The sequence below is a fragment of the Tachypleus tridentatus genome, chromosome 13, assembly GCF_004210375.1.
Source record: "Tachypleus tridentatus isolate NWPU-2018 chromosome 13, ASM421037v1, whole genome shotgun sequence".
In the NCBI taxonomy this organism is placed as follows: Eukaryota; Metazoa; Arthropoda; class Merostomata; order Xiphosura; family Limulidae; genus Tachypleus; species Tachypleus tridentatus.
In genome coordinates, this window is record NC_134837.1 from 251579230 (window position 1) to 251605424 (window position 26195).

Here is a 26195-nt window from a genome sequence, read left to right on the forward strand (position 1 = left end):
TTTGTTGGTAACTGAGTTTTAGGTTATTAAGTGCCCTGGGAAATTTTTTAGAAGCTTGACAAAGTTGTTACACTTGTATATTCCATAAATATTAAAGTCAAAACAGGAAAACAGAAGTGTGAAAAAAACATTCTTGTAGAAACAAAATATTTATCTTTAGAAATGGGAGGATAATGTTATGGCCTAAAACATGAAATAAAAAATAAAATTATAATTATATGTGAATGTCTTCCCTTTTTTATATTTCCCCAAAAGTGACTTTTGTTTTTGTATATATCTGTTGTTGAAATTGTGTGATGAATATTTCCTTAAGGAAGAAATGGTCAGAAAAGCAGTTTTGATTTACATTAAGTGTAGCTGGTAATAGTTACGTTGGAGAAAGTAAAAGATCTTTTACATCTGGTAAAATCTGATACCTTTTCTTAAAATTATATAGATAGTATGACGTTCCCTTTATTATAAAACCATGCCATCTATTCAGAAACAATTTGGTATTAACTTTAGGGAATGTAAAAGGCACAGATATCTGTTATTAGTCTAATAAATAATCCTAATTAGGAGTAAAAGGTTTGCCATATAAAGTCAGTGTGATGGGCACAATTGTCAAGAAACTAATGGTTCCTATTCTAGGTAGAAATTTGGTATACGTATTTTACAACAGTGAAATGGCTGTAGAATTTCTTAGATGAAAATTATAAAAACATTAGTTATAATGGTATATTCATACTTGTAATGAAGTGTTGGTTATCATTTAATTAACGTAAATTGATTGCATTTTGTTATATATGACATTCGTGACACTTATTTTTAGTCTCATGGTTGTGATCGTCAAACTTGCAGTCACCTCCGAAACCTAGGATACGTTTTATAATCCCATGTTGTAGCTTATACCCTAGGATCTTTTTTAAACAATGCAGCATATTTTGTTTAATTTTAATATTTGTTTTGGCTTAAAAATTTATGGTTATAATACAGTTAATCAGAGGTTGGGATTTGCTGTTTTTAATGCAGTCCTTCCTCATGATTTTGTTTACTTATTTAACTTCATTTAAGTGTAATTATTTAATTTCACTAAAGTGTGTGTGTGTGTGTGTGTGTGTGTGTGTGTGTGTGTAGTTGTTTATAACTTTTATAATAGAAAAAAATTGCTGTTTATTTGATATAGTAGTTTAACCTCATGTATTTGGGTTTGGTCATTCTGACTGTTCTGGTTAACCATACGTGACCATGAAACAATACATCTATAATTGCAAAGTTTTTATTAATTATTGTAAACCTGTTATGCAGGATAAAAATTCAATTTTTTTTAGTAAATTGTTTTTGTTAAAAATTTGTCATTGAGTTTACAGTCATTTTAACTCGGACTCTGAATAGTCTGAATGCAAGGTGATTTTCATGCTAAATTAAGATGTCTTTTCATTGTACAATTTGCATATTTGCATTTAAATAATCCCAAAAACCCTTTAAATAAATGTCAAAGTTTTGCTAAGGTAAAAGCTTATATTTTATTTATTATTGTTTCTACCATAACATTAACTATAGCTGGATTTGTGAAATGAAATTTTGAAAATTATGAAATAAAATGAATCTTTGCTTCCCACCTGCTGACAATCAGTGCTTTTAATCTAATATTTATTGCTACCAATTTTAAAAGGACTGATGGATGTCTAATAACATCACTTAGTTTTGAAAACTGCCTTGAAAGTTGAGGATATATGGGCAAGATTTCTGTTATAGATTGGACAATTTATTTATATCTTACTAAGTGAAGAAGGTAGGATCTTGTAACAGTACATTGGACTTTAAAACTATTTCTAAATTGTTTATTTGTAACTTAGATAGTGTAGATGCTATATGATTGATGTTATACAAACTTAGAGATGAAATAATAAAAACTCTTGCATGTCATTTTGCAACAAAAGTGAAATTTGAGAATTTAAAAAATTGTTTTTGAAATTAAAACAGTATAAAAATTTATTGACACATGTTGATAAGAAAATTGTTCAATTAAATGTTGAAGGTAACTAAAATATGTTATGATATGTGAAAGATTCAGGCCTTTGTGCATTAAATTAAAAGGTAGTATTAAGTTTCAGTAAATCTTGTACTTTTTTTTTTAAAGAACTCTTTATAATAAAAATTGTGCATTTGAAAATGATTTCTGCACAATGAAATAAGAAATATATCAAATTACAGCATTCATTTTAAATTTTAAAATTCATGTTGAAACATTTTACAACAATCAACACTATCCAGAAATATTCTGGTAGAAAGCCACGCAAAACAAGGTTTTGTTCTAAAGTGTATCTAATATTCCAGTGGATAAAGCATTAATTTTGCTCGTTCATTCTGATTTTATTTTGGGGTGAAAAAGGCTGTAACTTTATAGTTTACTGTGATGACTATAATGTTTGCTTCTAATGGTGTATTTATTAACTTTCTTATTTTTACCACAAGTGGTTTCACAGATGTTACCATGTGAAATGAACTATCTGATAGTGAAGAATCATTTTTTATCTTAGAAACTGTAGATTTATGAATTGCCATAGAGCTAAAAGAACCAATCAATATTTGCTATTTCATGCAGGAGTCCAGGATACAATAATAAAATGCTTGTTTGTGATGTCTGTGATAAAGGTTATCATATGCACTGTGTGCTTCCTGTAATGAACAGTATACCAAAGAATGGGTGGAAATGTAAGGTAAGTCTAAAAACTTAAAATTCCTATATATTTGTTATTTAAAAGGTAATTTATGCAGCTTTCAAATATGAATCTTATAAAACCAAAACCTTGTTGCTCACTTTGTAAGATAGTACAAAAACTGTAGTGAAGATCTCACTGGTTACATAACATCTCAGAGCAATGCCTTTGACCCAAATCTCTTGATCTCTGATCGTAGTTATAGATTTTAGTGATTCAAGCAAAACAGATGGCTTATGTGAGATACATAATGTGCAATTTGCTCTCTGTTGGTTATAAGTATGACCATTAGCAATGTCAAAGAGAATTATTGACATTTTTGAAAGACATGTTGTGGCAGGATGTGGGTTTGACTTTCTTGTTTATATCTCAGTAAATCAAGAAACCTAAAGGTTATAAATTTAAACTCAGAATATGATTTAGGGGTAGAAAGAATATGTAAAATGAACAATTTTCAATGAAAAAATTCATAATGTGTGCACTTTGGCCCACCGAACCCAAAGAGTTAAACATTGAAAGTTTATGGTTTACCCTACAGGGTTTAAAAATAAATGTTGGTTAAAACAATTACATTTTAAATATATATATAATAATAACAATAATAGTGTCTAAATCTTACAAATTTTCTCAGAGACAAAGGAAAGGGATATCATTTAATTTGTGAAAGCACTCATTTTGGTCTGTTTTTTATGCAAGTTATAATTAATTTTTAGATGAAGATATGATCTTAAGTGATTTTGTAAAACTCCAAAATATTTTCTGTGTTTGCTGTCAGTAATTAGATGTAATTATCTGTGGTGTCACAAAATCACAGTAACATGTTTCACATTACTTACAAAAAGCTCCTACTTTCATTAACTTGTAGCACTTATAATCTACACAAGGTAAAAAACAGTATATGCAAGGGGAAAAATAACTTGCACATTTGTTTTTTACATTCACAGGCTTCAAAGTAAAATTTGTTTTATTATAATAAAGTAATAATACAATTAATTAATCTTTATTATAGCAATGTGATATATTTTATTTAAGGATGTTTTTTTGCCACATACTTTTCATGAAACTTAAGATGGATACTGGAATGTGTTTCTAAATTGCTTTAGCATGTTTAATAAAAGAAATTATGTTGCTTTATAAATTTCAAAGATGTAAACAAGAGGTAACTCAGCCTCTGAGTGTTTTAATTTTTGGATGTACTTGGGACCTAACTGAACTTCTGTTGTGTAATCCAAGAACTGTCGTGTGTGTGGAGACTGTGGCTCTCGAACCCCTGGTAATGGTCTAAGTTCTAGATGGCATAGAAACTACACTGTTTGTGACAGCTGTTACCAGCAGAGAAACAAAGGAATAGCCTGTCCTCTTTGTGGAAAAGCCTACCGGCAATGTACTGGAAGGGCAGAAATGACTCGATGTAAAATGTGCCGAAAGTAAGTTGTGTTTTGTTATCACATTATGCTGATTTCAAAGTTTTATTATTAGGATGTGTCTTGTTATCATTATATTACCTGTTATATTTGACACTTGGCACTATCAACCACTTCTGATTAACTTTTATTTTCTCCAGACTTAATACATTTATTGCTGTGATACTACTATTTTCAGTCAGTGTATTGCAATGCATGCTTCTAGTATGTTGATTGTAGACTGTCCAAAACATGAATAAAAATCAATATAAAAATGGAACTTTATTCCTATAATATTTTTCAATTAACAAAGTTATGTGTAAAACCTTAAGTATTGAATTTCCTGTGATTAAAAGTTAATAATTGTCTCTTGACTATTTGTTTGGTTTATATTTTGGTTTAAGGTCTACTTGGCATGTTCTGTCATGTGACAAAAATTAGACCTTTTGCATTAAACTGAATCTTATTTGCCATTTCTTAATTTCTGTTTTTGGTATTACACTGCTCCAATTTATTTCTACATTGTGAATAATTTATTTCATTTTGTTTTTTAGTAATTTTTGCTTTATGTAAAGTTTCTTGATTTTGGCATGGCTTAATGGCTGTGAGGCTTGATTCGCAACCTGAGAGTCGTGAATTAAAATCCCCATAATGGAACACGCTCTTCATCTATGGTTGCTGATTGGATTGTCCACCCAGGGGTAAAAAATTCTTGACTTACAAAAATATTGGCTGAACCCAAACTATGTGGAATTAAGGTTATAATGATAAAAATAGAAAATAAGGTTCCTTCTGTACAAACAAGTTATGGTAAGATAAATTTTTGAGACATTGGAAACATTGTTATTTGTTACATCTTAGAAATTCTTGGTGTTTTTACCATGGAGCTAATTTTTGTTCAACTGCTGTATTAATTAGAGTTTACTGAGAATTGGTGTTTATGTGTTGTATTTGTAGATCCACTAATAACATTGCTGATAATTGTAAGTGCAATAGCGAGTAATGGCAGAAAATATATCAACAAAAAGGCAAAACTTACTGACCACACAAAACTTTGAATAGCATTGCTCTAGTTTAAGAAACCTATTGAGAAGTTATGGGTAAAAATGTGATCTAATTTGAAAGAGCTAACCATTATATATTTGACTGAAGTGTTGTGGGTTACTGCAAGTGTAAACAGAAAAGACATTGTTTTCAGGTGTTTAAGAGTGTTACCAGAAGACACACTGAAATAATTCTCTTTCAGTATCCTACATAGAAGAGTTAAGAAAACATTAAAGGGGGACAATTATAACATATAAAATAGCAAAGGAAGATGCTGCTTCAGACTAGTTTCTTTATGCCTGAATATATGGGGGGACAACATACACATTTTTACATTCATAGACTTGAAAGAAAAGAAATGTTATTGTAATAAAGTAATAATAAATAAATATTATGTAGTCAAGTTTTTCAATAATTTGTGCTTTATATAAATTATCACTGTGACTTTTTGGTAAAAAAGTTGTAACACAATAAATATTATGTGATGATATAGGTTACAGCAGTGTAATACAGTTAATTTGAGGTGTTTTTTTTGTTTTGTGTTTTTTTTACTTTTCAGAATTAGCTAAAATGATTTTAAGATAAAAAATATAGTATCCAGGTGAACGCCCTCAGAATTCCTGCACTACATGTGCAAAGTTTCAGGTCTGGTGTTGCCTGGGTATTATCTGCACATAAGCAGAGGGCTGATTATTATTTTTAAACAGAAGGGACCAGATTTCCTATGTTCATCCTATAATGTATGTCATATGCACAATAGTACTAATACTGATAAGAAATTCGCACTGTTTTCAAGCATTCAGTGAATATGAAATTAGTATGAATAAACATTTAAATATACTCATTTTTACTAATGATATGAATTCTAACACATACATTTTTAAAACCTATTTCACAGAATTGTTAATATTATTAAACACTTATTACCTAACAATTTGTTTTACCAAGCAACAAATTGCAGCACGTAATTCTCTCCTTTTATGTCTCAAGAACCATATGACAAAATTATAGGCCAAACAAATTGGTCAAAATGTTTTTAGAAAAAAATGATACTCAGGTATTTACTCTCAGTATTTCTTTGGTATGTACACAAAGTTTCAGGTTGCTAGGTTATTTTCTCCTGTAAAATGTTGAATGGTGTCACTGTGTTTGATTGAGTACATAAACCATATCTCAGCACAATATAAAGATAGGTTTTTATTTTATATTGTAGCTTGTTGATATTGGTAATTTGAGTTTCTAATTTGTCAAAACTATAGACTTAGTATTTTGATGTCACAAACATTTAATTTTAAACAATGCTGCATTCAGCATACCACATGACTCACTATATTTAAGTATGTTACATTAACTTGTATGTATCGTTAAAGTTTGAATTATAACTTACAATTTGATTCCAAGCTTATTGACATAAATTCATAAGATAGTAGTTAAATAAAATTTTGAATGCAAGTCAATAAACACAATGGCATGGCCTTTGACCCATGGCCTGTCATGAAAGGGTTAATAAATTTATTCAAAAACCAGGTACAGAACTAAAGTCCATATTGTGTAAAAATTACACTGACAAACACAACATCAATATAATTTATAAAATACAATGCAACAACTGCCACAACGTCTGTACTGGAGAAACAAGCAAAAAATGAGAACTAGATTCAAAGAACACAAAAAACACCTTCACATGTTTGTGAACACTGCAAATCAAATAAACACAACATAACCATAGAAAACACCCAGATATTAAGTAGGGAAACAAATGCAAAATCAAAGAAGCCTTACTTATACAACAATTAAAACCAAAATCAAGCCAATATAAAGAAATGCATTTATACCTGTATGAATTAATAACCTAATATCCAATTGCAACACCCTCTACAATCCTGTACCCATTTATACACTTGTCCCTAAGATGTGTTGGCAACTGTCAGTTGCAAGCTCTCTCTTTGTTAACCTGAAGATGGCCTAGGAAGGTCGAAATGTTGTTCTCTGCTTATCAATAAGTGTTAATACTCATACCAGCCATTCTGAGATAAATTTTTATTTCAAGTGGGTTTCTTGTCATCAAGACTTTTGGGGATGCTGCAGGAGTACATCCAGTTAGTGAAATCACTGACACCCTTCTGTTTTGTGTATAAAGAACAAGGTTCCCATATGTCTTGGAAATTTTGAAAATTTGCAAAGTTATTTTCAGGCCTGGAAAAATTTTGGAAAATGGGAAAAAAAAATGTTCTGAAGAAGATCATGGGAAAACTATGACTTCATGAAATACATTATGTGGATTAGTAACAGTTAGTAATTTCTTTGAACAACTGAGGTAATTAAAAGAAAAGTGAAAAGTGTGTGGATGGGGTAGAAATGAAGGATGATGTCATGGAAAATGGCTGAAATGTCCTGGAAAAGTTTCAAAAAATTACTTTTAACACAAAAACTGCAAAGGTTGTCAGTTTTATGCTTTTCACTTTTAAAATTGAAATAGCTTTTGTTTGTTTGTTCATAGCAGTCTCCCGCTGGTACAGTAGTAAGTCTATGGATATACAACACTAAAACCATGTCACCTCGGTGGACACAGAAAAATAGCCTGATTGGGCTTTGATATAAGAAAACACATGCACGCACTCACATGCACACTTGTTTATAGGTTTCCCTGAATGTGTATATTAAATACCCTGATGGTTTTAAATACAGATTTCTAAAGTTACAGAAATTATAATCACTTTTACCAAGAACTGCCAAAGGCCCATCAGTTTGATCATTGTTTACAATGCATGCTTTTATTTATAAGATCAAACAATTTGTTTTTTGTATTTCAAGTAATCTTATGTGTGAGTATAAGTGCCTGTTATTCCTATCTCTAAATTGACTCTCAGGTTTTTGATTACATTAATATTTTATTATATTTTGGTCCTTGTAGTCTCAAAGAACACAGGTCTGTTTGTCAGATGATGTAAACACATTTTTATGTAGTCTACTTACAGTCCTAGCATTTCCAATGAGAAATGAAATCTGCTCGCCTGTTGATTTGAGTATATCATAACTTGCTGCACTATTATTGAAGAAATAAATTACATGGAAGAAAAAATTGTTTCTATCACAAAAGTTGATATTGGTAACAATAAGATAACATTCTTTGTTTAAAATCTGTGATCTTTATGTTGAAATATTTTGTGGTTTTTTTTACATAAATAATACATCTGAAGAAGCAGAAAATGTTGTATACCTAGTTTAAATTCTGTAAACAGGTTTATACATCAAGAATGTGACCCACAGATACCTAAACAATGGCAGAAAGCAGTAACCAGTCCTTACATATGTCCTGTTTGTAGGGAAACTTGTCAAGTGAGTATACAATTTTTACATCTCTATTTTTTCTTATATAGCAGGGATGTAGTATTGGTGTATCAAACTGAATATTTTTGGTGTTTTGCCTGCTTCTCTTCAATTGAGTGGCCATTCTATAAATTAAATAAAAACTTATAATTTTATGGGAAGCTTGCAACTATTATATCCATTGATGGCTTTTGTGTGTAGCAGAGATTTTTTATTTTTGAGTTAAATTTCAGTACATTTAATCCAAAACTGATTATAAATTAAGGTAATTTGTTAAGTAATATTTTGTACATAGTACAAACAGTTGAATATAATAAGGAAGAAATCAAAGGTATGCATAACAGTGTATTATATGTAAATCTAAAATGACTGTGTAGTAAATTTCTGTTTATTCAAAACATTGAAGGAAAAATGTGGTCATAGTTTCTACATGTAGTTTTTATTTGACGTATGAAGTGATCTGCAATGTGTAGAGATAATTACATATATTTGTAGTACATTAAGAAAATACTTTGTATATAATATAGTGCTTGAAATGGGCACACACTTGCTTTTATTGTATATTTGTTTAAATGCATACCACCATTATAACCCCTGTTATCTCACTTGTAGGCATATCATCACTGTTCTTTTTACTGAAATGGAATTTAAGCTTTTGTTCATCAGTGTTTTTTATTGTTGTTAGATTTGCACCATCAGATGTTATGTAAAAAGTTCTTGAATTGTTAATTTTTTTTACAGCAGGTTTCTGACTTGCGGTATGATGTAGCTAGTATAACACAAAGTAAGTTATTGTATGCTGTTGTTTTTTCTTTATATGGAAAATTGCAAGCAGTCTATAAAAGATTTGTGATTTCATTATGAATTTTAGTTGTATATTCTTGTTCAATTAAAAATAAAGAAAGCATATGCATAGTGTGTGTCTGTCTGTCTGTTCATGTGTACTTGCATATATGATTTCTATTTATTGATGGTTAAAAAAAATATAAAACAATTATGCCAGAAAGTTTGTATTTCCAAAAGAAGTGCAAAGGTTTGAAGCACAAATTAGTCAAACATTTTGTGCCAATGTGAACAAATATAAAACCTAAGAAAATGAAGAGAAAAGAAATTAAAGAAACAATAGATAGGGGAAGAAAAATTGTGCTTTTGATGTTATTTTTATTAATTTATTGAAGTATTTTTTTATAATGTTTGGTTTTGGCTCAACAAATAATTGTGATCAATAATATTTTTGTAGACTCTTGTCGTGTGACTAAGTGTGTTATCATTTTTTGTTGTTTAATGAATTTTTAGGTTGTTAATTTCAATTGTTTAATTCATAGGTCAATTCAGAGATGAAAGTGCTCCTGCATCGATAATTCCAGATACTTCTGTGAACATGATGAAAGAATTGCTTGGCTCAGGATGTGATGATAGTGTTGTGAGTGTGGATACAAACAGTGTTGATGCAGGAAAGGTAGTGCTGCTTTATTTTATAAATTTTATATGTTGTCTTTCTCATGCCAAATCAACTTTTTATTTTTGTGTTTAATACAGTGTCTGAGTCAAATATATAGTGGCTTTGCTACATCAGTTCTGACCACTTAGTTTTTGTAGCAGGCCAATCTTGCTGAAATATGCCTAAATAGACCTTAGGATGATTCTGTCATTATGCTGGAGTTCACAAACAATGTTGAATAGAAGAAGATGTGAAAAGTTTATGAAAAACTATACTGTGGCCATGAATGATTTGTCACATATTCTCCAGTAAGAATCCACCCTGTAGAGCTTAATCTCTCTTCTTAACAAAATATAATTATATTGTTTTTAAGAACTGCTGCAAGTGAAAAATAATTACCTCATTAATTTTGAAATGACAGTTCTTTAAAAAAACCAAAAACAGTTGAAGTCTGTATGCAGTGTCAATATGTGTTTGATCTAGTGACATCAATTGTTTTAAAAACAGTTGAAGTCTGTATGCAGTGTCAATATGTGTTTGATCTAGTGACATCAATTGTTTTAAAAACAGTTGAAGTCTGTATGCAGTGTCAATATGTGTTTGATCTAGTGACATCAATTGTTTTAAAACAGTTGAAGTCTGTATGCAGTGTCAATATGTGTTTGATCTAGTGACATCAATTGTTTTAAAACAGTTGAAGTCTGTATGCAGTGTCAATATGTGTTTGATCTAGTGACATCAATTGTTTTAAAAACAGTTGAAGTCTGTATGCAGTGTCAATATGTGTTTGATCTAGTGACATCAATTGTTTTAAAAACAGTTGAAGTCTATATGCAGTGTCAATATGTGTTTGATCTAGTGACATCAATTGTTTTAAAAACAGTTGAAGTCTATATGCAGTGTCAATATGTGTTTGATCTAGTGACATCAATTGTTTTAAAACAGTTGAAGTCTATATGCAGTGTCAATATGTGTTTGATCTAGTGACATCAATTGTTTTAAAACAGTTGAAGTCTGTATGCAGTGTCAATATGTGTTTGATCTAGTGACATCAATTGTTTTAAAACAGTTGAAGTCTATATGCAGTGTCAATATGTGTTTGATCTAGTGACATCAATTGTTTTAAAACAGTTGAAGTCTATATGCAGTGTCAATATGTGTTTGATCTAGTGACATCAATTGTTTTAAAAACAGTTGAAGTCTGTATGCAGTGTCAATATGTGTTTGATCTAGTGACATCAATTGTTTTAAAAACAGTTGAAGTCTATATGCAGTGTCAATATGTGTTTGATCTAGTGACATCAATTGTTTTAAAAACAGTTGAAGTCTATATGCAGTGTCAATATGTGTTTGATCTAGTGACATCAATTGTTTTAAAAACAGTTGAAGTCTATATGCAGTGTCAATATGTGTTTGATCTAGTGACATCAATTGTTTTAAAAACAGTTGAAGTCTATATGCAGTGTCAATATGTGTTTGATCTAGTGACATCAATTGTTTTAAAAACAGTTGAAGTCTATATGCAGTGTCAATATGTGTTTGATCTAGTGACATCAATTGTTTTTTTTAACACATGGTGCTGTTACCAGATGTTCTTTTCTTGTGATTACTATATTTAGTACCAAAAGTGCTCTAAGTAATTTAAAAATATGTGCCATCTCATAAGTTTATAGTGAAGTAGGATTTAAGTTTTAGAATAAACTAGTCTTTCTCTCTTCTCTTTGGGGTCTGTTTCTCTCCAGGAACAAACATATATAATATTTTATCTTGATTGAAAAGGATTGAAAAACAACAACAATATATTTATGTACATTATTGAACACTAAATTATAAAAGTGTGTAACATGCTAACAAACAGCAGCTCAGTGCTTAAGATCAAGTAAAGTTTGGATTATTTTTTTATTGACAGTCTCAGACTATTTTCACTGTTGCACCAAACTCTCCTCTCTACAGCACAGTGCTATTTAACCTATATCTTAACATTTTAAGTTAAATTTTGTAGCATAGGCATATCTTTTGCATTTAATTCTCATAGTTAGTTCAAGACAAAACTTAAAGTTCACTTTTGGCTGCTCAATTTGTTTCCAAACGATTCTGCTTGGAGATTTCAGTTTTAACTTCCACAAGTGTACAAGTGTCTGACAAGAATGAACTAGTAATACTAACAACAAAAGCAATTCTGACTCGGGACTAACATTATAGTTTCTTCTGATATGACATCAAATTACATGATTTTTTTTTCACTAAAATATTAATAAACAGAAGTTTAACCATTATTTTGATTCTACCATACACATATTCAGTGCTTGAAGTTGGGTGGAGAAGAGGAGGCTTTACTTTTTATGAAATGTATTGATGTGTATTATTTTTATTATTATTCTGTGGTGTGAAAATTAGAAAGTTATTAGGTTAGGTTATGGAGATAATGAAAAAAATGAAAATTCTTTGCAAGGTATACACTCACGGGTAACTCATATGTTACATAACTTAATCACATGAGATTTATATCCACTGAATCATTTACAACTTGTGTTCTGGGATTATTAGTTAGGGGCAGTAAAATGATAAAATTAGGTACAAATAGATGTATATGTTACTAGTTGTAGTATTGAAATTGATGATTAGTTGAGCCTGTAATGAGAGGGCTTAATTTGTTATATTTGTGAACTGGTTTACCACATTCCTCTATTCTGTTCCATGACATTTTAAGAAAAAAGGTTTTTCTTCCCTGTATATTGCTGTTGTAAATACTTGTATTGTTTGTTGAATCTATACATTCTTGGAAGCTAACAGTCTACTAGAAATAGCAGGATGGTTTCAGGCTCTCCTGAAAAGAACTTGTTTGATATCCTGCCCCACTTTAAGCACTTCACGTACATTAATTAATTTTCAAAGGAAATTATTAACCTACTTTTTCAAAATTAAATTTCTTTAAATAAGGTTATCCCCTTAATATAAAAAAATTCCCAAAAATACAAACCTATAGGCAAGAATCAATTTGAATAATATTTGCAAGAATAATAAATGTTAAATATGGAAGGATTTGAATGTCATATAACATATTAATGCTTTGGGATGCAGCTAAAACTTAAATTAATCTTTTCTTTTTCTGGAAAAGTTACCTGTTATAAATTAATTTTTTTTTTTTCATTTTTGTAACTACAGTTTGGATCAGCACCATCCCATCCATTAGGCTTTACTCATCCTAATGAATCCAAGTTTCCAAACTATTCTACAACTAGACATTTAGCTAGGAGAGGAAAGTTTTTAGGGAAGAGAGGCTTAGGAGTTGGACGACCTCGTGTAGGTTTATTCTTTTATTATTGAGAGTTCTTTGAATACTAACTAGTTAATTAGTTACATGCTATATATATATATATATATGTGTGTGTTTGTGCCAAAACTCTTGTATATTCAAAAAAATTTCCTTAGAAGATATTTTTCATCATTACAATTTTCTGCATAAACACTTTTTTTTTTTATAAATCAATTTAATTTCTGTCTATCTCAGAACAGCTGGTATGGGTATTAACACTTTTACTAGTAACTCAAAGGACAACGTTTCAACCATCCTAAGTTGAAGATGGCCTAGGAGGGTCGGAATGTTGTTCTCTGCATTATTAGTAAAAGTATTACTACCTATACCAGCCATTCTGAGATGTTTTTATTTCAAATGGATAACTCATCATCAACAATTTAATATCTGTATAAGAACTACAAGTTTTATTGTATTTTAAAAACTAGTAGAAATGCTGTCCTATAGGAGGGTGTTTGTACTAGTGATTACTAATCCTAGTATTCATACCTCATTGAGAAATATTTAGAAAAGCAAACATTTTGAAAAAAATTACTTGTATGGGAAGCACTGCACAGAAAATGTATTCATATTATGCTGATATAAAATGTAATGTTTGTATATATTAAAAGTGGTACACTTTATTGAAACAAAATTTTTTTTTTTTTTTGGGTGTATAGTATATATTATAAGATTTTATAATAATTATAAAAAGGACATGATAATGATCTCAACAGCTTAAACTGATGTTATATCTTCATGTCTTGATAGGGCTCTGGAAAATTTACTGGAAAACGAAGTGTTAATATTTCAGAATTCCAAAGCAAAAGAGGTCCAAAACCGAGAGGAGTTAAATCCATACATCTTCCTGGAATAGACCGTTCTCATGTAAGCTGGAAACCATTAAAAAAAAAAAAAAACAGTTGAAAAAATGTTTGGATAGTAATAGAAATAATGAAAAATTGTTTTTAAATTTTCTTCAACTGTATAATTGAGATTAAACAACTTGAGCCATAATATATTTTTCTGATACTTTCTTTTTCAGGTGCCAACATCCAGTGAAATTAAAGAACTTAAAAGTAGTGAACTAGGCAAGGAAAACAAATTGATTTTTTGTACTACAAGTGATGAATTTGTGTTATCTCAGGTAAATCATTTTTTAAATTTGTAGTTTTATAGTTAAAAATTACTAAATAAATTATGTTAGTGAAGTGTTATTAAAGAGATTTCTTTGTTTTTTTGTGTAAAAGGTGTGTGGTTGATAGTGGAAGATTGCCCATTTATGACAAGTTACCTTTTGTTACTACAGAACTTGAATAAGTTACATTTCAAGTTAAAAAATTACACCACTGCATTAAAGCATTGATAGAAAATAAGGCATAAGAAAACACATCTTCTGTATCACACTTATCTCCACTGAAAATATAGTTATTTCTTGATCTCCAGAGTTTTCACTCTTTGCCCATCTAACCATTGAAAATGCTTGCTCCAGTCTTTTATACCCCATGAGATTGCCCTATGAAAATTTTAATTTACAAATTTCTTTGTATTCTTCAATGCACACTATCTGGGTACTGTTTATAAGCACCTCATTCAGATAATGTAATCACTTTTTCTCAACAAAGCATTTGGTATGGGTTTCTGTCAACAGGTCTGTTGTGCTTATTCAGTATTTTTGTTGTGATGTTTAATGTGTTTGGCATTTATACAGTTATATTTTCATTTATGTTTATACATTACCTAATATAAAAAATAAAGTACCTATGAGTATTACTTCCTAAGTTAGTGTTTCTAATCCAGAAGTCAACCAGACCTCTTTTCCACTTATGTTGCTGTTTTGTGTTTGTCAACAGTTATGGAGTGGTCACTCTCAGTCGAAGTTGTCCATGATATAATCTGTTGCAAGATGTGGACTGAGGGTCTCTCTAGGGATGTTTGGAGACATCTTTTAAAAGTGACTGGTAAGAATTTAGACACACTTTGTCTCCTTTTTTTACCAGGTAGACCTCAAAAGAGGATCACTTTGATCAGCCACCTTCAACCCCTTTTCTTCAGTTGGTTACTCATGTTTGTGAGGTTTTGGATCTGTCCTATTGTATTTTACTCTACTCTTTTATTCTTAGTAGAAAGGATGGCAAGTGACTACTTGGTTTTCCTCCTCCTCTTGTTCATGCTGGGAGGTTTACTGCTTAGTTATACAACAGGATAGCTATGCTTTGTCCCTCACATTTATTTGATCAGCATAATTTGACTTATCCCACCATGAGGAGTTTTATTTAGACTCTCAAGGGGTGTGACCCCCTTTCAGACCTGTGTGAATCCAGATTGGAACCTGGGATCATTTTAAACAGTTCACAGTTTTCTTGGATTTGACTTACTCTGTTGACTCTTCTGAAGTATTTATCTTCATTTCAACTTTTATCTCAAGCCTGTCATCATTCCCCTCAGCAATCTGAGGACAGATTGGGGATTTTGTTGACATCTGCCTCACTCAGATTATTTTCTTCAGTTCTTTCTTTGGTTTTGTTGCTGGAATTTATTGGGTAGAGACTCTTTGTTAGAAAGTGTTTGTTTACCATATTTTGCCCTCAGGGAACTATGGGAAGCTCCTTTTCTCTGTCCCTTGTCATTTGCAAGAGTTCTAGAGATGTTAAAAACCTGAATTGGTACAGCACATTTATAATTTTCTCTATCATTGGCTTCTTGTCTTTCTGGCACTAATTTGAGCACATCAGGCCATAGTGTTTCCTGACTATCTCCTTAGGATTCTGGATCTATTGGTTCTCATAAGTGTCCATCTGTATTGAAGAACTTTAGCTTAGGCAGACTGGCATAAGCATTAGTAACTATCTAATGAGTAGGGGAGCAGTAAGATCATGATTACATCACTTCCTGGGCATCTGAAGTTCTTTCACCAGGGATTCATGAATACTGCATGTTCTGACTTCAGGATTGGACATTCCATTTACTTCACCTCAACCATTGTTTGCTCAACCTCTTGTGTTTTCACCTCCCACAAATCCACAGTAAGTTGAGCTTCATTCCCAGGCCTTCAGAAAATTGTTAGTTAAGAGGGCTGTAAAGAGAGTTAGTCCTGTTCTTTTGGGATTTTAGTCCCATGTATTCATTGTACCAAAGAAGACAGGAGATTGGCATCCTGCTATTGATCTGTTTCAGTTCAACCAATTTTTTTTCAATCTTCCTTGCTTTACCAAAGAAACTTTTCTCAACCTATTATGGCACTTTGCACCACTCTGGATGATCAAGTTGGATGTTACTTATTCTTCTTTCCATACCCCTATTGTAGAATCTTCCTAGATTTCCTCAGTTTTGTGCACAAGGGTCAAGTGCTGCAGTTCTGGGTTCTATCTTTTAATCTTGCATCAGCACTTTGTCTTATCCAGAGTAGTGTAAACCTTTTATGTCACCTGCATTCCTATATGGATGACTGACTCCATCCCATCAATTAGCAAAACAAGATTCTCCTTTCAGAAGCCATGAAATTGAACATCCTTATCAATTTAAAGAAATCTATTTTGTCATTGATGCTGTATCTCATCCATCTTGGTGTGTTTTTCTGAATTGACATAAGTCATGCTCAACCTCTGTTAGGCTTCAAGTCATGGAAAAAAGCCTTCGGGCTTTTACTTGTGTCTCTTCCTACTTCAGTAATGCATCTCTCTCTCATTTGGGAACATGGGCATCCCTCAAGCTGCTCATTCCTTTGGCACAAGCACATGAGGTCTTTTTAGTTAATATTGTGCACCCAGTGAGTTATGCATTCCAGTCTTTTGGATAATTCTGTCTCCTCACTCAGGAACAACATTGTAGATTGTGAATAGTGGTTGGATTGGGAAAACACAACTCATTCCAGTACTTCCTCCCAAGATGCATCTGTTCACAGATGCATTTCTTCTGGGATGGATGGCTTATCTTCAAGGTCAGGAACTCTCCAAATTAATGTTCTCATACTTCTTTCAATACAACAGGCAATGGTTCGAGATCTGTCTCTCTTGAAAGGAACATTGTCATGGATACATTTGGCCCAGCATGGCCAGGTGGGTTAAGGCGTTTGACTCATAATCTGAGAGTCACCAGTTTGAATTCCAATTGCACCAAACATGCTTGCCCTTTCAGCTGTGGGGGTGTTATAATGTAACGGTCAATCCCACTATTCGTTGGTAAAAGAGTTGACGGTGGGTGGTGATGACTAATTGCATTCCCTCTAGTCTTATGCTGCTAAATTAGGGACGGCTAGTGCAGATAGCTCTTGTGTAGCTTTGTGCGAAATTCAAAACAAACAAACATGATACATTTTGACATTTCCATGATGGTAACTTTATATTTTTTATTAATGATGCATACATTTTTGAGACCTTTGCTTTCATATCTTGGATCTTCTGTACTGGGCTCATTCCTATCATGACATAAAGTTTTAGTGAGAATGTATCTTACACTCTAACCCAAATATTAGATTACTTTTTGTTTATGTTATACCAATTAGAATAGCATAAGATCTGAGCTATTAATCTGTAGTTTTAAGTTCTTAATTCTACAAAGCAGTATCTTTAAAAAATCCTGAATATCCCCTAGCGTAACACACAACACTTTTTTTTTTCAGCTTGCCATCATCCCTGTGTTTGTCCACCACCCCTAGAAAAATATGAAATTAAACAGTAATTACTCTCTTTAAAATCATCATTGCTCTGACAAACCACATTTAATATAGTGTTAAATTTTTTTGGTTACAGAGCTGTCATCCCCTGCTGGTATAGCAGTAAGTCTACAGATTTACAATGCTAAAATCAGGGGTTCAATTCCCCTCAGTGGACTCAGCAAATAGCCCAATGTGGCTTTGCTATAAGAAAACACACACACACAAAGCTGTTGGATAAAAAATCAGACCACTCCTGTCACACCTACCTGTCTCTTCTTCTCTTTCATAAATCGTTAACAGTATTCTCTGACTCTTACAATACGTCGTACTTTTGTGTATGTTGTATTTTAATGTTACATTCTGAACTATTAAATGTCAGTTTCTCTCCAAGTACCAGCATAGTTCCCATGGGAAAGTTAAAGACTGGATTGGAAGTTGGACTCTTCTAGTGTATATTGAACCAGGTGTATCGTAACGTAAGACTGGTATATTTGACTAACTGCTTGCGACTTGATTAGAGCTTGTATTTATACTCACTGCTTGCAACTTGATTAGGAGTACATAGAGTAAAAGTGATAAAAACATCCATATGGACACAATCAACAACAGAGACCAGTTTGGATGAATTTGTAACACCTTGTCGCACAGTTACAAAACCAGGAAATTTTTAAGAGGTAAAACAACTTGTACACTTTTTGCATGCTATTAGTCTACATTGTTTGGTGCATTAGTTAATTAAATAAAAATTAAGTACACTGCTGTGAGTAACATAAAACATTAGTGTAATTCTCTGAGAATTGATAGCCAGAAAAAGGAAGATTGGATAAGTATTTAATTTCTTGTTTTTCATGTTTATTCTCTATGTATAATTTTAAAAGTAATTTAAATGTAAAAATGAGAATAGTTTTAGTTAAGATTAGATTAAATGAAATAAAGAATAATATAATAAAAATGTTTCATGAGGCACACATGCAAGCTGCTTGTATTGGTTGTAGTAGCTCGTGGATAATGTAATTTGATAGTGTAATAATGTGAGTTGCAAATGCCCCAAGTGATTTACAACTCATTATGGCATAGATAGTAATTAGGTGCTATTCATGGGACAGTAAAATAAAATTTAATTATAAATAGATGTATGTTATGAACTTAAGAGATGTGTAGGATAAATAAATGTAATCTTGTGTTACAATTTGAAGTCATTCCAGAAAGAAAAAGGAGGTAATTTAGACTTATTTCGTTTTTTTTTTTTTTTTTGTTACGAAGTTGGCCAAATTTGCCACCTTCATTTTGAGATAGGGTAGAGAAGATAACAAATAAACTATAAAGTTTTACTGGAAAAAAAGAAAAACTCATCTGAAATGCATTTTGGAGGTCTTAGGGATTACACAAAGGAAATTTGAGATTTTTCATATGAGAAAATAATTTTTTATTTTTACATGAAAATTACTTTGCATGCAGGTGCATGCAGCCTATTCAAAACAAATACTGAATATATTTCTGGACAGATCTTTATTTTATTTTATTAAAAATACTTCACTAAAAATATGATCTTTTGTATGTTAGACTGCCAAATTTTGTGAAAGTATACATTCTATATTAAAAGTTAGAAGTTTTAAATCTAAAAATACTTTAGATGAGTACAAAGAGGCCATGCGGTTGGTCATGTACACTGAGCCCATATTGAGAGAGTTAAATTCTCTTCATTCAAATATATATACTATATTCCATTTTAAGACTTGGGTATTTCAAAGGGGTGTACAGTAGCTTTATGTTAGGTATCCTTATCCAATACTTTTCAGTATTCCAAATATCAGAAAGTTTTTGTATCCCCAGTTCTATCCAGTCTACTAAAATCCTTTTGTATTCTTCAGCCAAAATGACCTTTTCAATTACAATTGAGATTTTACCATTGTTTTACATACATTGTCTCATCCTCTTTTTGAGCCCTGAACTTTGTGTTTTCATCTTTCTCTCAAAATCATTTATGTCATGGTTGGAGTTGTTTGCAATCTATGTGCCTTAGATTCTTTATCATTCCACATTTGTCCTGCTTTACCCTGATAGGTTTTTCTTCCCAAGAGTGATGGCTAGGGAAGGGGAAAGATCCTTATCACCAATCTGTTTGCCAGCCATTTCTCACCTCAGTGACTTCTCTGATCCTGATTGTTTGCTATGTCCTGTCAGGGTCCTAAAGTGTTATGTGGCTCTTACTAATGCATTTTGAGGTAGTAGGAACTGATTGTTTGTTCATTGGGAACCTTCTATTTCCCATGACTTATCTTCCATTACACTATCGAGGTGGCTTCTAAATTGATTCAGATGGCCTATAATGAATTATCACTATAGGATAGGAATGTTTTACATGTCATATCTCTATGTCATTAGCTGCCTCATTGAATTACCCTCTGGAACTCAATGTGTGGCTGGCATGTGAACTAATTCTAATACTTTCCTATCTTGTTACTTACATGATCTGGCAGTTTCCTCTTCTGAGGATTTACAACCTATCCTCTGTAGCTATTTTGTTAACGTCTATTAGACTTTAACCAGAGCTGTTTTTCTCAATCATATATATATTATTTTTCCAGAGTTCCTTTATTTTTTGCTGAGTCTCATCATATGGTTAGTATTGCCCAGGGAGATATGTTTTCTTTCTTTCAGTTCTGCACTAGCAACCACTTTCACTATAATTACTACAGGTTGCAATAAGCTTTGTTGAAATGAGGTGTTCCATAAGACATCTAGGCCCCCACCAGATGGTATTGCTGAATGCCACTTAAGGACTATCATGAGTAAAACTAAGGGGGATCCTGCCATCCCTGCCAATCTTCAGGTTAAATAAATTGGGATTGGTTTGCTTTTAAAACTGTAGAGAACTTGGTTCACCTACAGCACAGTTCCTCATTGTTACCCAATGCATATTATCCCCAGGCTTTCCTAGTGGAGATCAGGAATTCTTATCATCCCAAGTTTTTAGTTGGGTTGTCAGAAAGAGGCTTTTCCTCCAAAGTGTTTTATTGTGTTCCTCCATTTTTGGAGAAGATAGTGAAGTTGAGAAGTGAGGATGAGGGTTCATAATTCCAGACTGAATGAGTTTTGTTCCTTTAGTTAAGTACAATGTACATAATCCCATCATTCCATGTCTGGAGTGTTGTCTTTTGGACGTCTTCAAGTGAAGGAGAAAGTGAGGTATTGCTTACACTCTCCTCATAATTCTGGTGGTGTGAAGTGCATCACACTATGGCTACAGGCTGGGATCAAACCAAAGTGTGTAACTATAAAATTTTGCAAACCAATAGCCTTAGCCATCAATGTGGGATATAAGTACCACAGCCCTTTAATTCCAACCCTGAGTTATGGAATTTTAACTGTCTCTTTGGAGCTGACTTATACTGACAATTATTTATTCTATTCCACTTTTGATATTGCAATTAAGTTTCAAGTGAAGAGCATACCTATTCTGGATGTGATGCAGTTCCCCTACATTTTACCATTTTTTTTTTTTTTTTTACCTTGGTACATTCCTGTTCTATATAGAAGTTTCCTGTATGGATCATGCCTGTAATGGCCCCTCCATTTTCTCAATGAGTGATTCTAGCTCAGTTGTCAGTGGGTGGTAAGTATGTTTTGGAAGTTAACATATTTCTAAACTGAAAGTATATTTCCAATAATACTTACCTCCTCTGACACTCTTATGCCCTACCTCCCCACTAAAAGCTGATTTATGTCTTGAAAAAGCAATTACATTATCTTATAGATAGAGAACATATTGAAGTTGATGGAGAAATTTGCAAGTTAGAATTTGCCTAAGGCATTTGAATGGGTATAAAAGACTAGAGCAAACACTGTCAGTGCTCAGATGGAAGTCCTGGATATCGAGAAATAGCTGTAGTGTCAGTGGAGGTAAGTATTATTGGAAGTGCATTTTGAATTTAGGAAAATGTTAACTTACTAAGGAAGAAAGATTGAAATAATCTGGAATAACATAACACAATGTGAAACTTGTTACCTCAATAAAGAAGTAGTTTCTCCAAATCATATTTTTCCATGAAACTGTCAAGGGTGATGTAATCTTAACTTGGAAGAGATGCTTAAAGATATGGTGAAATCCCTTTGTCTTTTTTTTCAGCTTTGTTAGGCCTAGTATAGGCAGGTGGTTAAGGCACTTGACTCGTAATCTGTGAGTTCAAATTCCCCTCCCATCAAGCATGCTTGCCCTTTCAGCAATAGGGGCATTAGAATGTTATGGTCAATGCTACTAGTCATTGGTAAAAGAGTAGCCCAGGAGTTGTTGACTGTGGTGGAGTGACTAGTTACCTTCCTTCTAGTCTTTAATTGCTAAATTGGGGATGGCTGGTACAGATAGGCCTGGTATAACTTTGCAAAGAACAAACAAGCTTTACAACTTTAGCTACAACTAAAGTAACTTAATTTTAAAGATTGTTTTTCATTTTATTATATATATATATATATATATATATATATATATATAAATGAATGTAAAATGGGCATAAGATTTATTACACATATTAAATTAAATCTTTATATTAACAATGTTTAAGAAAAATTATCTGCATAGTAGTTTAGTGTGGTGAAAATTTATATTTATTACACACGAGCGATTGCAACACAGCAAAGCCACACACGATGTTTACAGAATCAAAATAGATAAAATTAAGTTTTATAAAGTAAAAACTTCATTTGCAAAAACTTGTGAAGACATGAAAATCAGTAATTAAAATGTACAACAAAATTAAGCATTTTCAAATTTTTACATCTGTGAATTCAGACAAACATCAAATATAAAAAAATAAGATATTTATAGAAGCTACAAATTTTCTAGAAACTTCATCTAAAGTGTCAAACTGTGCATCTTAGTAACAGCCCTGCATATAGTCCCTTTTTGACAGAAGAGATGCACAAATCTCTTTTGAATGCAAATAAACATATAGTGTTCCATGTTGGAGCATGAGATAAATTTTAAGTTATATTTCTTATTTTTTAAAACATTTAATGACCATTAAAATACTAAATTAGATGATGCTCTATTCCAGGATCTCTGTGTTATGTGTGGTAGTTTTGGAAAAGGAGAAGAAGGCAGACTAATTGCTTGTTCTCAGTGTGGCCAGTGTTACCATCCTTATTGTGTTAATGTTAAGGTATGTCCTAATAAAGCTTTCTTAATACAAAATAGTTAAATGTGTGTCGTATAGACATTGTGAATGTGACACATTAATTATGTGTATTTACAATTATATCTAAAACTGTACAGTCTTCATACAGTGTTTATATATAAAAAAAACACACACACACACAATAAGTGAACTATTGTTTTTTTGTTTGGGTGATTTGGAATGTGATTTACAATTGGAGGACCATAATATTTCTTCCTCCAAACACTTTTGAGCCCTTTGCCTTTTCTACTACTTTTAAAAACAATTTACTGAAATTTTTATTAATTTGTAGAAACTCTTAAGGTTTAATAACAGACAAAAATATTTCTATCAAATTTAAAAACAACAAAAAAACATTCAGTTTTTTGTTCACTACAAAATAAGCTGGTGGGCCAGATTTGGCCTAAAGTCCATACATTGTGTAGCTCTGAAATACACACATATCACTGTGTTATTGAAGATACACTGTTTTTCCAAAGTTTGTTTAAAAAAAATGCACTTTTTATTTTGTAATAAACTATCCTTTCATAAAACCAAGCATACTTTTGAAGCTGTTTAATCTAAAAATTGTGCCTTTCAAGTGTAAAAGATGTCAAACAAACTGTGTTAATTTATTTTTATAGCTGTAGTTACACCTGTTTAAAAAAGACAGCATTTTAAAACTTTTTAGAATGGAAGTCAAATGATATTTCTCTTCAAATGTATTCATAAATCTAGATTTCTGGTATTTATTAGTGTAACTTTCCAGTATTATATACACTGTTATTAACTCTATTTTAAACAAATTGCATTTTTTATCAATTTTCACCACATGAGATCTCATTTTTAGGTTGCATTAAAATGAATTATGTTAATAAAAATTATAATTTTTTCTCTCTCTCTCTCTCTCTCTGCAGGTTACAAAAGTTATTCTCAGTAAAGGCTGGAGATGCTTAGACTGCACAGTATGTGAGGGATGTGGAAAACCCCATGATGAAGGACTTCTGCTCCTGTGTGACATATGTGACATCAGCTATCATACTTACTGCCTGGACCCACCACTAGATGATGTGCCTCAAGGAAACTGGAAGTGTAATTGGTAAGAATGTAATTTTAATGACAAAAATTCATAATGTTTTTAGACGGTAGATATGAAACAAGTGAAATGATATTGATTTTTATAAGGTTTTGACGTTTAGTGTGTTTGTGTGTAAAAAAAACATAAATGGAATTTTTACTTACCTGTATTTCTGTACAGCTATGGTTACTTTAACTATCTTGTTAATTGATGAAGTGCAGTATTGTAACTTTTAATACTATTATCATATTTATATTCATTCTTAGGTGTGTAGTCTGCCTTGAATGTGGATCCCGAAGCCCAGGATATGGATCTTCATGGCAAAACAACTACACTTGCTGTGGACCATGTGCTAGTAAAGTGATGTGTCCAGTCTGTCACATCGACTATCAGGAAAATGAATTAATAATTCAGTGTATTCAGTGCTATCGGTACGTGAGTTTCATCACATGGATTATTTTAATGTTTATGGGCATGATTGAAGAGTATCCTGAGAAAATGTAAGATTTCTCATGTGACTTTAGTGTAACAAATTAAAAAAATATTAATAAATATTTGGATAAACGTCACTGAGATTAAAAATACTGAATCTTGCATGTTCGTGATTTTTTATTCACCTTTTATAATATATGGCATACAAGAAGCCCTACCTTTGTTAGGGTTCATAACTTGATTGGTTGGAACCAGCATTGATACTATTCTTCACACTCTTGACCAAGAAAATCTTTAAAAGCTTGAAACTAAGCTCACTGTTTGTAGCTTTTGAGCAACATTGAGAAGAACATGTCTGATGTTCCAGGTTATTAACCAGTCACTCTGTTGAAGCTGCTTCTTGTTCATTCTCAACTCTGCCAGCATCATCACTATGTTATTGCTCTTTTGTTGGTATCATTATATGTTAGACTGTTGTGCCAAAATTAAAATGATCCCTCACTGGTTAAGCTCAGTTTTTGTCCGTGTGGTCTTTTGTGCACTACAAACCGTATACAATATTGGCTTCTTTGTGTTCTATTCAAACCAGAGACCTTCAACAACTCATTTAGGGCAGAATGTCTAAAGTTTCCTTTCTTCATACTTTGTCTTTAATAAATGTCTGCCTGACATTTATTTTTCTCTCACCCATCATCAGGTTAACATTTTTTTGGAACATGAATATTCAAAATATTCTAATTGTTTTCTAAGCCATTCTGTGTCACCTAAAGCATCAGTGGTGACAAAGATTACAATGCTATTATTTTATTATTATTATTTTCCCCTAATGAGTGCTTTTCACACTTGAACTTTCAAAATGACTGCTTAGGAAGGTTAGGGATATTTTTTAAATAAGGAAATGGTCATTCTGTCTACATTTTTTATTGAAAAGAGGTGTGTGTCTTCTTCAGTTATGAGGTTTCGTGTTTTAATTTTAAAAAATGCCAGATTTTTATATCTTTATATCCTTGGCAGTATAATTATGTTGGCAGTGTAACCTAGCTTTCTTTATAAAGGTGGCTTCATGGGGGATGTGACCAGATATTATCCGAAGAAGATGCTGAACAAGTATCTGATCATGGATACCACTGTATTCTCTGCAGGCCTGTTGATGAGCAACCACCACACCTGTTATGTACGTATTAAAACCAGTTCTATTTAAAGAAAAATGGTGTATGTTCCAAATTTAGTTTTTCTGTTCTACTTAATATTAGCCAAATAGTTTGTGTACAGTTTGCTTGTTTCTAAGTTACTTTTTGTGAGGGTTATTTGTAGTTAAACTTTTTCTCATTGTAATCTGTGCAGTAGGATTGTGTTTTATGATGGAATAGACAATTGAAATGGTTTGAATTACATTTGGTGTGTTAAGAATTTCTGTTTTCAGCTTGTTTGAAGGTGGTTTTTGTTGTCACTGTATTAATTCATGTGTTGCACCTTTCATTCAAAAAGAAAAAAATATAGCTTCAGAAATGTTTGTGCATTGTAAAAATTAATTGAAGGTTTAATTTTACTATATTGCAAAATTAAACTGGTCTTTTTAATTTGTTTGAAATTTATTGTACATTTTATGTTATCAGAAGAATTATTAGAAGTGTTTTTTTATAGTATGATTTTATATCTC

At 31.7% G+C, this 26195-nt stretch overlaps 1 protein-coding gene across 1 annotated transcript in view; it reads left to right on the plus strand.

The window, feature by feature from the left end:
* Positions 1 to 26195, plus strand: part of LOC143240057 (histone-lysine N-methyltransferase 2C-like) — a 154217-nt gene that overhangs the window by 35090 nt on the left and 92932 nt on the right. Inside the window, 12 exon segments of the mRNA XM_076481885.1 lie at positions 2588 to 2702; positions 3936 to 4129; positions 8392 to 8488; positions 9221 to 9263; positions 9805 to 9938; positions 13086 to 13223; positions 13987 to 14103; positions 14261 to 14362; positions 22927 to 23031; positions 23943 to 24124; positions 24370 to 24534; positions 25591 to 25709. Of these exon segments, the coding sequence (XP_076338000.1) occupies positions 2588 to 2702; positions 3936 to 4129; positions 8392 to 8488; positions 9221 to 9263; positions 9805 to 9938; positions 13086 to 13223; positions 13987 to 14103; positions 14261 to 14362; positions 22927 to 23031; positions 23943 to 24124; positions 24370 to 24534; positions 25591 to 25709 (1511 nt within the window).